This window comes from Moschus berezovskii, chromosome 27 (assembly GCF_049115385.1).
Source record: "Moschus berezovskii isolate FMDL1 chromosome 27, NW_MosBer_1.0, whole genome shotgun sequence".
Lineage (NCBI taxonomy): Eukaryota > Metazoa > Chordata > Mammalia > Artiodactyla > Moschidae > Moschus > Moschus berezovskii.
Window position 1 is genome coordinate 40,871,244 of NC_142486.1, and position 19,064 is coordinate 40,890,307.

At 39.8% G+C, this 19,064-nt stretch overlaps 1 protein-coding gene across 2 annotated transcripts in view; it reads left to right on the forward strand.

The window, feature by feature from the left end:
- Nucleotides 1–604: 604 nt before the first annotated feature.
- The window catches only part of MEIOB (meiosis specific with OB-fold), a 30,937-nt gene continuing 12,477 nt past the window's right edge, over nucleotides 605–19,064 (forward strand). For both annotated transcript variants that reach the window (XM_088833035.1, XM_055410518.2), the window contains exons 1-8: nucleotides 605–673; nucleotides 2,570–2,627; nucleotides 6,791–6,922; nucleotides 8,560–8,632; nucleotides 12,118–12,313; nucleotides 14,849–14,949; nucleotides 15,838–15,890; nucleotides 15,979–16,074. In XM_088833035.1, the coding sequence (XP_088689161.1) occupies nucleotides 605–673; nucleotides 2,570–2,627; nucleotides 6,791–6,922; nucleotides 8,560–8,632; nucleotides 12,118–12,313; nucleotides 14,849–14,949; nucleotides 15,838–15,890; nucleotides 15,979–16,074 (778 nt within the window). The remainder of the gene's footprint in view (nucleotides 674–2,569; nucleotides 2,628–6,790; nucleotides 6,923–8,559; nucleotides 8,633–12,117; nucleotides 12,314–14,848; nucleotides 14,950–15,837; nucleotides 15,891–15,978; nucleotides 16,075–19,064) is intronic.

Below are 19,064 nucleotides of genomic sequence, written 5' to 3' on the forward strand. Positions count from 1 at the left end.
TTTGCTATTTTTTTTAATGTAGGCTTTATGGTAAGAAATATTTAAATCTGCAAATGTCCCACTGTATCATCTCTCATCTGAAACTGTAAATTTGCTCAAACATTGACTAACTTTTTTTGCAAAGTGCAAGTTAAAAATTGAAACCTAACTATATCATTCATAACTTTAAAAGACTTTTTAAAAAATATGCTTTTTACAGGTTGAATCTAACTTACATTTCACTGTTGTAATATAAAATTTTCCTGGAACTTCCTTGGTGGTCCAGTGGCTAAGATTCTGAGAAGGGGGCATGGATTCGATCCCTGGTCAGGGAACTAGATCCCACAAGCCACAGCTAAGAGTTTGCATGCTGCAACTAAAAATCCCACCTTCTACAACTAGAGACTGAAGATTCCTCATGTCACATTGAAAATCAAAGGACTTAACAAGCTGCAACTAAGATTTAGTGCAGCCAAATAAATAAATAAAGATTTCCCAAAGAATGAGTAGAATATCCCTTACTTTCCTAAATAAATTCTTTTTTCAGTCTTGGAATTTTTCAAGCTTTATTTCAGTTGTTTAACTTATGCATCTAAATTATGTTTTCTAAAATGCAGATAAAAGAATGGCCAACTCCATTGCATCAAAGAACTTTACTGCACTTTCAAATCTGCATCCAAATATGGCTAATCTGGTAAGTTTCAGCAGTGCAGTAGTTCATTTGTTCTCTGTTGAAGCTTTAGGTGGTGATATTACGTCAACATTATTGAATCATTTCAACACATGCTTGTATAATTGACAAGTATACAGATACTCATTGCACTAGTGATTGTTAGATATTAAACACTTTTAAACCTCTTTGTATTTATGCCAATTGAATGAAAATTAGTCTTTTTTTGTCTGCACATTAGGAGATTATAGATATGACTAGTAATTGTTAAAAATTATTGGAAGTTTATTTGTATTATTTTAATTAAATATAGCAAATTTAGCATTGCAAAATTAAAGCATTTTTGTTAAGCAGCATCTATTGTCCAATCAAACTGTCCAAGTTATATACTGAAATACTTGTTATTGTGTAGAGCTTTTGTGATATAAATGTACACAAAGGATGTGTTTCTGAAATCATTGTGTGAAAATTTATTTTGGTGAGAAGGGTTGTGGGGGCACCAGTCATTTCAAATTTGCCAAGATTGTTATTTATTTGAAAGAAATCTAGGTGGAATCATATCATAAGGTGAAGAGCTTACTATAAAGCAATTATCATACTCCCTTATCTTTCCTACCCCCAGCAGTCTGCTGTTTACATTTGGAATGTGCAAATCAGATTTCTTAAAATGAGATAAATTACATATAACTTTCAGAGAAGGCACTGGCAACCCACTCCAGTACTCTTGCCTGGAAAATCCCATGGATGGAGGATACTGGTAGGCTGAAGTCCGTGGGGTCGCTAAGAGTCGGACACGACTGAGCAGCTTCACTTTTACTTTTCACTTTCATGCATTGGAGAAGGCACTGGCAGCCCACTCCAGTGTTCTTGCCTGGAATGTCCTGTGGACAGGGGAGCCTGGTGGGCTGCTGTCTATGGGGTTGCACAGAGTTGGACATGACTGAAATGACTTAGCAGCAGCACATATAACTTTAATAATTTGCAATTTAAACTTTATTAATGTTAAAAATAATTATCGCTATTACAGTTTTTTTGAAAGGTAAACTCTTTGCTAATTGCTTCTTCAGTTAGAAAATTTTACTCAATATTCTCACTAGTTGTTTTCCTAGCAAAATTCAGTGAGAGCTGCAGCATATGGAATTAAAAATAATAATAACAGTGTGTCTAAATGTAATAAGACTAGCTAATAGCTCAGCTAGGATGTGGTAGTCTTAAAAGATTGCATGTATTTAAAATTGAACAGATTATTGCAAGGTTAAACTCAGTAGCTAGAACTATGTGATATGAGTTCATCCTTTCAGAAAAAGGTAGTTATTTTTATTTTTTAAAGTATTTAAAAATATTTAATTTTTCTTTGTTAGTCACTAAAGAGAACATTAAAAATATTAAAAACATGTTAATACCGTTAAAGTTTAAGATCTAGGACTTTAGAGCTTAGATTTATTAGCAGTGATATGCAAGTTTTGTTACAGTCTAATATATGTTACTGTCCAGCATGTTTGCATTAAGAAGCTAAGCAATTTTATGTGGATTGTTAGAAAACCGTATATAAAAGAAAGTTTTGAAGACCATGGCAAATTAAATTGCATTATACATGTGCTTTGAATGAATTCAGTAAGCATTGATAGCATAGGGCAGTAACTGTGCTCCACCTAGTGATTGAAAATAAAGTAGAAACATACTAAGTATTAAATTTTTATATTTGTAATAGCAGTTAACTGTCTTATTACTTTGTACTATTCCTTGTAGAATGAACATTTATGAAGTTCTTTTAGATGTTTTCCTGGAATAAATACATTTAAATGGTTCTTAGTCAAAAATGTTTGTTAGAGCCAGTAAAATATAACAAGTCCATGAAATTAAATTTACCATCTCCATCTGTGTTTAATATTCGTCTTCTATAACCTTTTTGTTTTTCAGAAAATAATCGGCATAGTTATTGGAAAAACAGATGTCAAAGGCTTTCCAGACAGAAAAAGCTGAGTTCTATTTAACTCTTTGCTTCATTTTTCATCAACTGTGGCTTATGACTATAGCAAAGTATATTTAAGTGATTAAATTTCTCATGCCTGTTTAACTCCCTAAGAGCAATGGCCATGTTCTGTATTGCATGGTAAAGTACTTGATTTAAGGCCCCATGTGTGAGGGCATTAAACTCATTTTAATGGTTTTATTTGATATTTCTAAAGCATAACTTTAAAAGCTGTGTTACAGTATTAAAATAGCTAGTTAAATTGGTCAGCTCATTAATGTGTATCAACATTAATGTGTATTTTCTGAGCTCCTCCATTGTGCAAAACCCAGTGTAAAGACTGGAGAAAGAAGTTGTAGTCTCTCTCATCATCCTCAGATATCAGAGCATCTGAGAGGATGGACGTGGAGCCAGATTGACAGGGCTCACCCCAAGTCCGTCCTATGTAGAGCCACAGAATCAGGGTAAACAAAACTGGGATGAGACTTACATGAGCTTTTATATGTAAGAGTATGTAACATAGAGTAGCAACTCCATATAAATTGTCAGTATCAGATACAAGCACACAGGTAAATCTCATGGAAAACAGAAAGTGGTAGGAGGAAGGTTTTCCAGCATGGATATCGAGACAGTGTTGAGGGAGGGAAGTATGCAGCAGTATCTGTGTATTTATTCAAAGAACTAAATGATTCAGGGGAAAAAAAATCATCTTTCATATGTGGGAAATACAGTTAAGTCTGGCTTTAGTGGTCCTTATTTAGTTGTCTGTGCAACAGTTTTAGGACTATGGAAACATAATCCAAGACTAAAATCAGATTTTTAAAATCAACTGATCTTCAGGGACTTCCCCAGCTGTTTCCAGCTGTCCAATGGCTAAGACTTCGAGCTCCCAATGCAGGGAGCCCAGGTTTGATCTCTAGTCAAGGAACTAGGTCCCACATGCTTTGAGGAAGACCAAAGATCCCGCGTGCCACAACAGAGACCAAAACAAATAAGTAAAATCAACCGATCTTCAAACTTTTATAGTTTACATGCAGAGATACAATATAGAATGCCAAATGTAGAAATACACTTTTACTAGCTTCTAAAGTGTCAGTGCTTTTTATTAAAGGGTATGGTATAAATCCTTTGATACAGCTTGAGGGAATCAGAGTTCTAGTCAGCCAACCAGTAATTTTGACAGAAGACAATTTTGTTTGAATCACCTGAGTAATTGTGGCTGTGTTAATTGACTTGTGGTATAGTGACAGTTTGGAGAAGGCAATGGCACCCCACTCCAGTACTCTTGCCTAGAAAATCCCATGGACAGAGGAGCCTGGTAGGCTGCAGACCATGGGGTCGCAAAGAGTTGGACGTGACTGAGCGCCTTCACTTTCACTTTTCACTTTCATGCATTGGAGAAGGAAATGGCAACCCACTCCAGTGTTCTTGCCTGGAGAATCCCAGGGACGGGGGAGCCTGGCAGGTTACAGTCCATAGGGTTGCAGAGAGTCAGACACGACTGACTGAGCATTACACACATATACACCACATTAAAAGGAAGATTTCTTTTTTGATTTAATTTTTTATATATGTATCTTTTATTTTTGGCTATGCTGGGTCTTTGTCCCTGTGCACAGGCTTTCTCCAGTTGTGGTGAGCAGGGGCTACTCTTTGCTTTCTCTAGTTGCTGTTCTTGGGCTTCTCATTGCTGTGTCTTCTCTTGTTGCCGGGCACAAGCTCTTGGGTGTGGGACTTCAGTAGTTGCAGCAGGTGGGCTCAGTAGTTGTGGTTCCCAGGCTCTAGAGCATGGTTTCAGTAGTTGTGGCACCAGGCTTAGTTGCCATGAGACATCTGGGATCTTCTTGGACCAGGGATCGAACCCAGGTCCCCTGCATTGGCCAGGTGGATTCTTTACCACTGAGCCACCAAGGAAGGCCTCTATTTGTATTCTTTATGATGACAGTCATTCTGACAGGTGTGAGGGAATAGATCATTGTGGTTTTAATTTATATTTTCCTGGTAATTAGTGACATTGAGCATCTTTTCATGTGCCTGTTGGCCATCTGCATTTCCTCTTTGGAAAATATGCCTATTCAGTTCTTCCTATTTTTAAAACTGGGTTATTAGGGTTTTCTTATGTTGAGTTGTATGAGCTGAAGATTTATGTTAGCTATTAATCCCTATTGGTCATATCATTTGCAAATAATTTTTCCCATTCAGTAGGTTATCTTTTCCTTTGCTGTGCAAAAGCATTTAAGTTTAATTAGTTTCCACTTGTTTATTTTTGCTTTTACTGCCTTTGTTTTAGGAATGGATCCAATAAAATATTGCTATAATTTATCTCAAAGTATGTTCTGCCTATGTTTTTCTCTAGGCATTTCATGATATCTGGTCTTACATTTAGGTCTTTAATCCATTTTGAGTTTATTTTTGTATATGGTGTTAGAGAATATTCTAATTTCACTCTTCTACATGTAACTGTTCAGTTTTCCCAGCACTACTTATTTTTTTCTGTTTTTTTCAATGTATATTCTTGCCTCCTTTGTTGTAGACTAATTGACCATAATTGTGTGGGTTCATTTCCGGGCTTTCTATCCTATTTCACTGATCTGTGTGTCTGTTTTTCTGTCAGTATCATGCTGTTTGTATTTCTTTTTAAAATTTTTTTAATTTATTAATTGAAGGAAAATTGCTTTACAATATTATGTTGATTTCTGCCATACAACAATGTGAATCAGCCATAGTTATACATACATCCCCTCCCTCTTAAGCCCCCTTCCCCTCCCCCAGTCTCACCCCCTAGGTCATCACAGAGCACCAGGCTGGGCTCTCTGTTAAATGGCAGCTTCTCACCTGCTACCTGTTTCGCACATGATAGTGTTTATATGTCAGTGCTACTGTCTCCATTCGTCCCACACTCTTTTTCCCCCACTGTGTCCACAAGTCCATTCTCTACATCAATGTCTTCCCTGCAAATTGGATAATCAATGCCACTTTTCTGGATTCCATACACATATGTTAATATACGATATTTGTTTTTCTCTTTCAAACTTACTTCACTCTGTTTAATAGGCTCTAAGTTCACCCACTTCACTAGAACTGACTAAAATTCATTATTTTTATGGCTGATTCTACACATGAATGGGATTCCATGGTGGCTCAAATGGTAAAGAATTAGCCTGCAATGTGGGAGACCTGGCTTCGATCCCGGGGTTGGGAAGATCCCCTGGAGAAGGGAATGACAACCCTTCTCTAGTATTTTTGTAGTTTGTATCTCCAGTATTTTTGCCTGGAGGATTCCATGGACAGAGGAGCCTGGCGGGTTATAGTCCATGGGCTCCCCAGAAGTCGGATATAACTGAACGACTAACCCTTTCAACACACTACACATGGGCATCATCAGATGGTCAACACCAAAAGCAGATTGATTATATATGTACCACATCTTCTTTATCCATTCATTGTATTACTTTTTTAATTAACAAAAACAATAAAGAAATTTATTTTGGAATTTATTCTGGAAGAAAGTGCTTGCTGACCCCTAGTGGTATCTTTTAGTGGCTGCTGCTGCTGCTAAATCAGTTGTGTCCGACTCTGTGTGACCCCATAGATGGAAGCCCACCAGGCTCCCCCATCCCTGGGATTCTCCAGGCAAGAACACTGGAGTGGGTTGCCATTTCCTTCTCCAATGTGTGAAAGTGAAAAGTGAAAGTGAAGTCACTCAGTTGTGTCCGACCCTTAGCGACCCCACGGACTGCAGCCTACCAGGCTCCTCCATCCATGGGATTTTCCAGGCAAGAGTACTGGAGTGGCTTGCCATTGCCTTCTCCGATCTTTTAGCTGGCACACATTTATTTGTTTTGAAATAATTTAGATCTGAATTATGACTGAGGTTAAAACAACAGTAAGAGAGAAATGGAGAATATAAACTAATATCAGGATGGTTCAAACCTACATGTTATTTCCCTCTGAATATAGAGGTAACTAGGGAAAGGGAACAAAGAGGTCACAGTGAGGTGAATTATCTACCTTGGAAGCTTTACAATTCTTAAAGCATAACTTGTAGAATTTATATCTGAAATAATTTTTTTATACCATGTGTTTGAGTGTTTTAGCATCATAATAATCACCTTTGTTTAAAATTAAAACTTTTCATCTGAAAAATAAAAGCCTTGGTTTTCCCTTAGATATTGGATCAGAAAGGTACACTTTCAGTTTCACCATTCGTGATTCAGTAACCCATTTTGTAAATGCAACATCCTGGGGCAGTGAAGATTACATCAGATCACTTTCTGACAGCTTTAGGGTCGGTGAGTGTGGTAAGTTGGCACTGATTCTTAAACTGTTTCTCGTACAGTATTATTCCCATGATATGTTTGTGGGGACTACACTGAGGGCATTGGGATGAAATAAGACACAATTCTTATTCTAAGAATCTTATCAGAAAAAAGTCAAGTGTTAAAAGTATAACACAAGGCATCCAGCATTTAGTTGAAACATACAAACAGAATAATCACATACTTTTACTAGAAGCTCTATGATCTTTGTTTTATTTCTGTTTCACTTTGCATCAGTCCCTCTTGTGACTGTAATCATATATCTTTTTCTAAACATATAATAGAACTGCTAACTAGACTTTGATAAAGATGACATGAATTTTTGATGGAATTTTAAGAAATTTTTAGTTTGAGAGCAGGTAGCTCTGGATTCAAATTCAAATACTAACACTTATTTACATAGTTGCTTTGAGAAACTTTCATAATCTTGTTGAGCCTCAACTATGAATTAATACCCAATAGATTCTTATGAATCTTAAATGAGATAGTGTGCCTGGTATGAAGTGTAGAACTTAGTCACTCAATAGATAACAGCTCTAGCCTCATATAATAAACAAGAAAGCAGTATACCAACTCTCTTTCATGGTGGAAAAAAGAAGAGAAAGAGTAACACAGACAGTTAAACTATTCCTCTCTAATCCTGAAATATCGAGCAGCCTATTACCCATACTGGTTACTCAGCACCCAGTCATACTATTAACTTTCAGGGTTATATAGTATCTTGCTAACTGAATAATAAGGTAATTGGACATATGGCCTGTGAAGGCAGAAAACTCTGGAGACATCTCAGGGGCCAGGACAAGCAGAAGCATCTGTGGATGCATACCAGAACAACACTAACATAGACCTGAAGATATATTCAATAGTAACCTGCGTTCCACACTGATGCTTGTTGTCAGGATGAGTGAGATGAGGGATTGTAAGGATGTAAATCTGACGATGCTTATAAAAGTAAATAAGAGTTTGGTGTATCTGAGTAAAAAGATTATAGATTTCTGAATCAAAACAATTCTAACTCTACTACTTTCTAGATATAACACCTCAAGAACATTATTTAACTTCTGTGAACTTTAATTTCTCCACTTGGAAAAAGGGATAATAAAGGGATGGTTGTGTGAGGAATTAACAAAATGCAGCACAAAATGTCTAACATAGACCATAGGAAATGGAAACCCTAAAATATTAAGTCATAAAGCTGATAAGTTGTAGGTTTCAAATCAGGACCCAGATTTTGCATTGCTCTTTCTAACTACTGTTTTTGAGAACAACTGTGAACTGGGTGAAGATCAATTTAAGTGTTCATTTTATAGCAGGGCATGTTGTAACCACATCAAATATTCTGTATAACTAATCAACAAAGTAATATTTTTAAACAAAAATGCAGGTCATATATCGGAATTTAAACACAAATTGTAAGAAGTATCATCTGAGATCAAATTGATTGGTCATACCCTAGGATTCCATTGCTCACAGCAAAACAAGAAAACAATTGTGAAAGATATTAACAGCAACTCAAAATTAGAAATAATATTGTAATGTTCATTGTTATGTACACTTGTTTTTTAAATTTATCCTGTTACTTTTTTGGTAATAACATCATATTTCCCCCTCTGTTATAGTGATAATTGAGAATCCTCTGATCCAAACAAAGGAATTAGAAAGAGAAGAAAAGTTCAGTCCTGCAACTCCCAGGTAAATCTAGCACAGAGGTCAACAACCTTTGTGCCAGAATGATTATTACTAATAGGTTTGTGTGTGTCAGATTAGCCGGGAGTGGTATAGGGACTTCCCTAGTGGCTCAGATGGTAAAGAATCTGCCTACAGTGCGTGGGTTAGGAAGATCTCCTGGTGAAGGCAATGGCTACCCACTCCAGTATTCTTGCCTGGATAATTCCATGGATAGAGGAGCCTGGTAGGCTACAGTCCATGGGGTCGTAAAGAGTCGGACACGACCCAGTGACTAACGCTTTCACTTTTTTCACTTGCTAAAGATGTGTGTACTTTGGGTTGAAAATTCAGAGTTTAATTCTGCCATACAGTATTTATCTTTGATTATGAAATAATTTACTTTGACATAGGATCACATAAAAAATGACTTTATCTTTAATACTTTGATTCTCATTCTTCCCTGGTGACTCACATGGTAAAGAGTCTGCCTGCAATGCAGGAGACCCGAGTTTGATCCCTGGGTCAGGAAGATCTCCTGGAGAAGGAAATGGGTACCTACCCCAACATTCTTGCCTGGAGAATCCCATGAACAAAAGAGCCTGGTGAGCCCCAGTCCATGGGGTTGCAAAGAGTCAGACATAACTGAGCGACTAACACTTCACTTCACTTCTCATTCTTAGATTTACAGAAATTTGACTCTAGTCACATTAAACCTGAAAAATGAAAAGATAAATCTTAGAAGTCATATATCCATTTTGCATCTCAGTTTATGACTCTCTTCACATGCCTTACTTTCTTAGTTCAGGTTTCCGGGAAGAAAACCCGGAAGTTCAGAGAAGACTTCTGTGCAGATGGTTTGTTGAGGGAGAGCTCTCAGAAGCAGCCTGGAAAGACAGCCATGAGGGAGGAAGGGGTGACAAAGCAGCAGGTTCAGCAGGAGCTCCGCCTCGTCCTGACCCAGGCGGGAGGTCTGGAGTATCAGTTGCACCTCAGAGTGCTACCCTCTGAAGAAAGGGGCCTGGGCTTTGGTACCCTGAGTTTACAGGTTATTGGCTGAAGTCTGCCCATGCTCCTATGGAGGCACTTCTGACTGAGGGCAGATCTGGAGAGAGGGTGTAGCTGGTGAAGGGCTCAGGTGGGCACAGCAGTCTCTACTACATGCACCTGCACACCTTTTGACCTCATCTTACAGGCCTCATTTCTCTGCTGCCACATGGAGAGTCCTTACTTTGTGAACATCCTGTCTCATTCTGCACTAACAATATGGCATGTTCATGTCCCTCTGCAGAGAACAGTCTTATTTTCTCTTCTCCTCACTCAAGTGTTGGGCTTCCCTTGTGGCTCAGCTGGTGAAAAATCTGCCTGCAATGCAGGAGACCTGGGTTCGATCCCTGGGTTGGGAAGGTCCCCTGGAGAAGGGAAACGATACCCACTCCAGTATTCTGGCCTGGAGAATTCCATGGACTGTATAGTCCATGGGGTCGTAAAACCTGACACGACTGAGCAATTTTCACTTTCACTCAAGTGTCAGCTTACATGTCAGCTCCTTAGGTCTTAAACATCTACTCTGTAGTAGCCCATCCAGTTCCCATTACTAGGACTTAGTTCTGTACACAGGGTTATAGATACCCTCATAATGGTGGCGCTAGTGGTAAAGAACCTGCCTGCTAATGTAGGAGACACAAGAGACATGGGTTCAATCCCTGGGTCAGGAAGATCCCCTGAAGAAAGAAATGGCAACCCACTCCAGTATTCTTGCCTGGGAAAATCCCATGGACACAGGAGCCTGGCAGGCTACAGTTCATGGGGCTGGGAAAAGTCGGACACGGCTGAAGCAACTTAGCATGTAACACTGATCGCAAGCCTGGATCATTTGAGTAATTGTTCTTGTCTGTCTCTCTCTTGCATATGTGAGCACTGTGAGGTCATAGGTCATTGTCTGTCTTCCTCACCACTTATCCCCCAGGCCTGGACTGTGGTCTAGCACATAGTTGGCTCTCAGGAAGTGTTTGTGGAGCGAAGGCATGAATGAAGGGGGAGAACACTCCTGGCAGAGGGGACAAACAAAATCTTCTGGCTTTTTCCAGAACAGTTAGTCATCTGAACCCCATGAAACTGTTGATATTCAACTTTTTTCCCCTCTAAAATGGCAGTTTCATAGCCTTGGAATCTGATGTGGCTGGAGTATAGGTAGGGGAACAGCAGAAGAAGCAAGAGAGATAAGTAGAGACCCTTCACAGACAGCTTTGCTTTTTGTATCAGCCCAGAAGATCTTTGAATGGGGAAATATGATATTCATATTCATGGTTTAGGAAGGTCACTTTGGCTACCTGAGGAGGACCAACTGTAGGGGAGTAAAGCTTAGGAGACAAGGCAGTAATTTGGGTAAGAATTTATGAGGTAAACACCTAAAGCAGTAGCAGGAAAGGAGGTGGGGGTGGGCGGAATAGAGGGTAAGAAAGAGGCTTCGTGGAACACACTTGGGAGCTGATTGGCCAAAGGGAAGAGCACCTCAAGTTCATCGTGTGCACGCAGTGCATCTGCTCCTAAGAGCTCCAAAAGTGAGAGTCGCTCAGTTGTATCCGACTCTTTGCGACACTGTATAGTCCATGGAATTCTCCAGGCCAGAATACTGGAGTGGGTATCATTCCCCTTCTACAGGGTATCTTCCCAACCCAGGGATCAAACCCAGATCTCCCACATTGCAGGCAGATTCTTTACCAGCTGAGCCACAAGGGAAGCTCAAGAGTACTGGAGTGGGTAGTCTAGCCCTTCCAGCAGATCTTCCCAACCCAGGAATCGAACTGGGGTCTCCTGCACTGCAGGCTAATTCTTTACAAACTGAACTATCAGGGAAGCCCACTGAGCTCCGAAGAGGTCAGGAAAGCATGTAGGTGACACAGTCAGTGTCACAGAGATGGAACTCAACCTCCCCCTAACACACAATGTTTTAGAGTGCTTTTACATCTTTTTTTTAAAAATTTTTTTACAAAGAAAGAAAGTGAAACTGATTATTGGGCAAGATCAGACTATTAGTGTGCTTGAAACTCAGACACAAATTGGTCTTTAAAATATTTTCTTAATGAAAATAGATTTTATACAAAAAGTATTTTACAGGTTTTCAAGTTTTCTAAGGGGACTTCCCTGGTGGTCCACTGGTTAAGAATCCACCTTCAAATGCCATGGACGCAGGTTTAATCCCTGATCGGGAAACTAAGATCCCACATGCGGTGGGACAACTAAGCCCATGTGCTGCAACAAAGATCCCACATGCCGCAATTAGCACCCGAAGCAGCAAATTGGTTTTTAAAACACTTTCTTAATGGAAATAGATTTTATACAGAAAGTATTTTACAGTTTTTCAGTGTTTCTAAGAGTGAAAAGTATAAATCTTAATATAGTTTTTAAAATATAGTTTAAATTACAACCAAAATTTAACTGAATTTTGAAATATTTTTCTGTTAGAAATCATTTGATTTTAACTTTGTGTGTGTGTTTTTACAATTTAGCAATTATAAACTATTGCTCAGTGAGAATCACTCAACAGTAAAACTCTGTTCCAGTTATGAAGTGGATGCCAAGTTACTTTCTTTGATATATTTACCTGTTAAAGAGTCTTGTGATTATTATTCACTGGGTGACATTGTTGCGAATGGACACAGTCTTGATGGGAAAATTATTAATGTCCTTGCAGCTGTGAGGTCGGTAAGTTAAAACCCCAACAAAGCCCAGTTCAATTTTGTGGGGGAGTTCTAGCATAGTATTTGTGTTTGGAAAGTAATAATCACTGAAGTAAAATTTCCTCTATATCTTGATCCATCCTCAGTTGAATTTAGAAAATTAAAGGAAAGTAGCATTTTACCTGAGAATGAGTAGCAAAATAAAATTGTATTTGAATGTTAAATGCAGCACATAGTCATAAATGATTCACTAACTATATGAGAGCTTTTCATACTTCAGTTAAACAAAGGCATGAATACAAAGAGTAAATTCATTGATGATCTCCAGAAAGTTCTTTGAAAGAGTGTATGTTGAATAAATCAAGGAATTAATTCAATGTGTGTTTTCAGAGCTGCCCTGAGATGGGGGGCAGAGTGAGAAACCCAGGGTGCTGTGGTAGGGGTCCTGTGAGCTATCAGTGCTGGAAAGCAGGGCAGAACTACAGTCCTTGGGGTTCCACCCCAAGGTTCCAAGGAGTGTCTCACCACCTTTTGCATCCACACCTCCCTCTTAGCAATTACAGCAAGTTTTGAATTCCATTGGACAGACTAGAGTCACTTGACAGGGAGCAAATTTCCACAAAATAAAGTACACAAATAAAAATAAAGGAGCAAGAACAATTCTTCAGTACAAAATGATGATAACCGGGGGAGGGAAATAGATTTAGATACTTGTAGTTAATGTTGTAAGTACTTTCTAATTGCATTTCCATGTTAAATAACTGCAAGAGTGTCAATCATTCCCAATGACAGGCCAACAGAGGCACCACCCCAACCCAGCCTCTCACAGTGCCTGCCATACAGTGAGCACTTGGTGTCAGTCAGGAACGAGGAATAAACACCCTACATGACCATCCTGACAATCGGAAAAATCCCTTTCTGGGCAACTTAGGTTCAATCTTACTTAAAGGCAGAATATGATCTCTCAGCTTCTCTGAAATTCTATGTAATGCCATTGTATTACAATGTAGTAAGAATTTTCTAAAACTCAGTATGAATATAAAACCTGCATGGGACTTCCCTGGTGTTCCAGTGGTTAAGACTCCACACTTTCAATGCAGGGCCCAGGTTCAACACCTGGTCAGGGAATTAGATCTTGCCGCAACAAAGATTCTGCATGTTGCCACTACGACCTGGTGCAGCCAAATAAGTTAAAACAAACAAATAAACAAAACTCTGCGACAGCTTTTTCCATGTCCCACTTCCGGCCTCCACTCTTTGAGTCTGGTACCACCTTTCATAGGATTATATTATTTCATTTTCATGCCTTTCTTCTCCCATTTTGCTTCCATCCCTCTTATATTTCCTTTTCTTTACATTTTTCTTTAACCTGTTCTTTCTTCTGTCTCACCTCTGCTTAGGTCTCTTCCCTTTAAAGCTCTTTTTCATGTCGCTTCCTTGCTTGCTGTGACAGGCTGTCCTTTCCTCTGACTCTGTCTGTAAACCTTCTCCTCCGTGGGCAGCTGTGAGTCTTTCTTCAGCCCCTTCCCATGGAGCTCAGTCCTGACAATAGATCATGGAGGCAGTGCACAGGGGGCAGCTGACTGTCCATGCTTGAGCCATTGGTATGTAGCCGTCAGAGGTGCCTGCTGGTCCAATTGCAAACTCCCTGAGGGCACAGAGGGGCCCCTGAATTTACCTCCACCATGAATTCTCTTACACCACAGTGTGGACTGAATCAGACAGTTTATCAATACACATTCCCATTATTATCCCTCATGTGGTTCTTCCAGCTGATCCCTAATAAGGCAGCAAAGTGGTTATTGATAACCTGTACCTGGGCAAGCAAGATGCCTGGAGAGGCGAAGCCATCCAATCACTGAGCTCCATGCGGGCCCTCTGCTAAGCCATGGGGACACACAGACATTGAAAGGTATCTTCTACCCTCAGTGAGTCCACACAGCTGTCACCAGGGGCCTGTCATGGAGTGTTTGTTCTGACACATTGAAAAATCCCACAGTCTTTGAAGCACATGTGTCTGTGTCTCTCTTCAATCAATGTGTGTACCTTTCAACTTAAATATACCTAGTCTAGAGGTAGAAGATGCTTTTAAATACATATTAGTGAGTCTCACTATTTTGATATTTCTAATTCCTGGTGGCTCAGAGGTTAAAGCGTCTGCCTCCAATGCGGGAGACCCGGGTTGGATCCCTGGGTCGGGAAGATCCCCTGGAGAAGGAAACGGTAACCCACTCCAGTATTCTTGCCTGGAGAATCCCATGGACGGAAAAGCCTGGTAGGCTACAGTCCACGGGGTCGCATAGAGTCGGACACGACTGAGCGACGGAACGGAACGGAACGGAATTTGTTGTTTAAAAGGTAAACATTTCAGTATTTCCATCAACAAATATTTAAGTAAATGGCAACGCACTCCAGTACTCTTGCCTGGAAAATCCCATGGATGGAGGAGCGTGGTAGACTACAGTCCATAGGGTCGCAAAGAGTTGGACATGGCTGAGCAACTTCACTTCACTTCACAGCTATAGGTGAAGAAGAGTAACTGTTTCTTTCCATTTCTAAGGTTGGAGAGCCAAAATACTTTACAACTTCAGACCGAAGAAAAGGCCAGAGGTGTGAAGTTAAACTCTATGATGAGACAGAGTCTTCTTTTGCAATGATATGGTAACTACCCACATCTGTTCCAAACTGAAATCTGTGCTATTATTGCCAAGTCAGAACATTTTCATCTCATCAAGAGGTGATGGATGTCATATCAGGAGAGAAGTGATGACAGGAGGAAATGGTATTAAAAATAAACCTTCCTCTTGTGTGTCCAGTCATTACAGTCTATTTGATTACCTTTAAAATGAGATCTTTTGATGGCATGGGATTTCATAGATGGATTCTATAGTTACTTACTTAACTATCATACTCTTTTGTAACAAATGATCATTTACTAAGTCCCATTAATAAAGAACAGAACAGAGTTTCTGTGATCCTTTGGGTGGTACTCTGGAGCCAGGCCATGGGAACATGGTGAAGAAGCAAGTTTTGTCACAGATTGGGTTCTGTGGGGGCTCCCAGTGTGTCAGATGTGGGGCAGGGCTACACCCTGAAGCATCCAAGGGAAGACTATGGTGTTGTTTAGACTCAAGATTGAATTTGAAACAGGCCTTCAATCCATCAGGTTCCTCAAGCAGTTTATCCATTATGGGGATAATCCCTTAATGGCATGAAAGAGTGACTTCACAATTTTTAGACTTGGAGTTACTCAGTTCTAACTAGTGTGGAGTGACCTGGGTGATAGGAAAAGAGGGAATGGAAGGAGAAGAAGTTGTTAGAGATGGAAGTGCTGAAGGAATGCTTTCCATAGGTGTTAAATTTTCTGTGAAATAGGCAGAGTAGCCCTGAAAAATGCAGGAAAAACCAAGACCTTTCCTTGTGCCTTGGACCACACGGGGGATTATTAACCTCAGACATTAAGACATCCTTTTTCTGATGAATAACTTGGTCACTGTCAGTGTTTTCTAATGTATTTGATTTGTGTCACTTCTTTTTTCACACATGCAGTTGGGATAGTGAATCTATTCTGCTTGCACAGAGCTGGGTGCCACAAGAAACAGGTATCACATACTTCAATGATTGTGTTCAATATTTGTAATTTTTTATCCTCCAGTGTAGTAATTTTAAAATGACTTTTTCCCCAAACAGTAATATTTGCTGCAGATGTAAGGATAAGTTTTGACAAATTTCGGAACAGCATGACAGCAACTGTAATCTCAAAAACCATTATTACAACTAATCCAGGTAAAAAGCTATCTGAAATTTTTAATCCCTTTGGAAATGACTCTATCATGTATTCCAATATTTGTATAGTGTGTTTAAGAATGAAAATGAATCTTGGATTTCATTTGAGTTAAAAGTGAAAAGCTGCCTTATATGACTTTTTAAAACTTACAGTGAACTATATCTTTGATATATTTACAAAAGAAGTGTGAAAAGCCAGACTCATTTGTAAAGCATTATCCCTTGTGTTGATTTTGAGAGATCAATGCCATTGATTAAATAACCTAAATTATTGACCATTTAAAAATAAATTTGATTTCACCGCATTCAAGTACTTTAGTGCTGGAGCATGGAGAACCTGTATGTTGTATCATCATGTGACACTTAGTTCATCACTGTGATGTGGTTACAGCTTGTCCCAGCGTGAAGTGAGGGGAGTAGGACTGGGGGGGCATGACACATCCTGAGGTTGCTTGCAGCCCAGAGAGAAAGGCCCACTTAGCACTCCAGGAGAGCACAGAGGTCCCAGGGATAAATAATCCTTCAAAAGTCTTAAGACAATATAAATGTGGCAAGTATCATTTTAACTATGTGCTCACTCTACTGATTCACGACAAAGCAGTAACAGTGACTGAGAACTATAAAGCAATTTTATGTCTTTGACCAAACCATTATCAGAATTTTTAGAAGTGAAATTACTATGAGATATGGTGTAAAATAGCAAGACTGTGTTTTAATATCAGTAGTTGGATCTTGCTCATCTACTGCAGAAATATTGTCTCCTTGAAAGCAGTATCATGGGAGGTGATATGGCACGCATTGATTTGTTCTTGTTGAACTCTCATCTACTACACACGTGCTGTGTGCTGCGCACCATTCTGGGTCCAGTGACCAAACACAGATATCTCTCCTGCTCATGGAGCTTGCATCCTAGCAGCAGAGAAACAGAGAATGAACAATTAGGATAACACATCCAAACTGTGGAATTTAAAATAATTGAGAAGCAAAAGAGAACAGGGTCAGGAGGGTCCAGAATGCCATGGTGTGTGTAGGGCAGGTTGCTTGTTTACAAAGAGTGGTCAGGTAGGCTCAGTGAGAGGGTGACATCTGAGCAAAGACAGTTGCAGGGTGGTGGGGTGTGTGCGGTGGCATTAACCATGGGAAAAGAGCATACCAGGCAGAGGAGCCAGCCAGTACAGAGGCTCTGCAGCCAGTGTGGCTGGAGCTGATGGAGCAGGGCAGGAGGAGGGGCTGAGGCCAGAGAAGAAATGGAGGTGATCAGAAGGCTGTACAGGCTGCCTTCTACTCTGCGGGAAGGGGAGCCAGGCAGTGACATTATTCAAGTTCTAAAAAGATTGCAGTGACTTCTTTTACATTGGTGGTGACACAACCATGGTCTGTTCTTACCACAGGACAGTACTGTCACTCTTCAATTCTTTTTTTGTTTTTTCCTTTTGAGAAGGGTACGATGGTTTCTTATTTTTAATAATATAATAATACTAATAGGCTATTTTTAGTGCTTTCAATAACATCAGTGACAGTCTCCATCCTCTAAGGGTAAATTTAGTCTGGGAAAATTTCTGAAAGACAGTTGGGATTGTTTGATGGAAAAGGTTATTGAGCTTGATAGTACTAATTGTCTCAAAACCTCAAGATTAATTTAAAAGAGACAGATTTGAAGGATATTGTGCATTTGGCTCTGAAAACAGATTCAGAGGGGAAATGTCAAAGTGTTTTGAGCAATGTCAACATAATTAGAATAAATGCCTTACTTATTAAGGAGACGAATACAAGGAAAATATGTATAAGGGTGTGTGAATTTTAATATGCTTTTAAAAATCAGCCTTATTTCTAATTTCCTGGGTTACACATGCCACATAGAAATTCAGTTCAGTTCAGTCACTCAGTCGTGTCCGACTCTTTGCGACCCCATGAATCACAGCACGCCAGGCCTCCCTGTCCATCACCAACTCCTGGAGTTCACTCAAACTCATGTCCATCGAGTCGGTGATGCCATCCAGCCATCTCATTCTCTGTTGTTCCCGTCTCCTCCTACCCCCAATCCCTCCCAGTATCAGACTCTTTTCCAGTGAGTCAACCCGTCGCATGAGGTGGCCAAAGTATTGCAGTTTCAGCTTTAGCATCATTCCTTCCAATGAACACCCAGGATTGATCTCCTTTAGAATGGACTGGTTGGATCTCCTTGCAGTCCAAGGGACTCTCAAGAGTCTTCTCCAGCACCACAGTTCAAAAGCATCATTCTTCGGCGATCAGCTTTCTTTTCAGTCCAACTCTCACATCCATACATGACCACGGGAAAAACCATAGCCTTGACTAGACGGATCTTTGTTGGCAAAGTAATGTCTCTGCTTTTTAATATACTATCTAGGTTGGTCATAACTTTCCTTCCAAGGAGTAAGCGTCTTTTAATTTCATGTCTTCAATCAGCATCCGCAGTGATTTTGGAGCCCCAAAAAATAAAGTCTGATGCTGTTTCCACTGTTTTTCCATCTATTTCCCAAGAAGTGATGGGACCAGATGCCATGATCTTCATTTTCTGAACGTTGAGCTTCAAGCCAACCTTTTCACTCTCCTCTTTTACTTTCATCAAGAGGCCTTTGAGTTCCTCTTCACTTTCTGCCATAAAGGTGGTGTCATCTGCATACCTGAGGTTATTGATATTTCTCCCGGCAATCTTGATTCCAGCTTGTGCTTCTTCCAGCCCAGCGTTCCTCATGATGTACTCTGCATGTAAGTTAAATAAGCAGGGTGACAATATACAACCTTGATGTACTCCTTTTCCTGTTTTGAACCAGTCTGTTGTTCCATGGACAGTCCTGACTCTTGCTTCCTGACCTGCATACAGTTTTCTCAAGAGGCAGGTCAGGTGGTCTAGTATTTCCATCTCTTTCAGAATTTTCCACAGTTTATTGTGATCGACACAGTCAAAGGCTTTGGCATAGTCAATGAAGCAGAAATAGATGGTTTTCTGGAACTCAGCCTCTAAATGG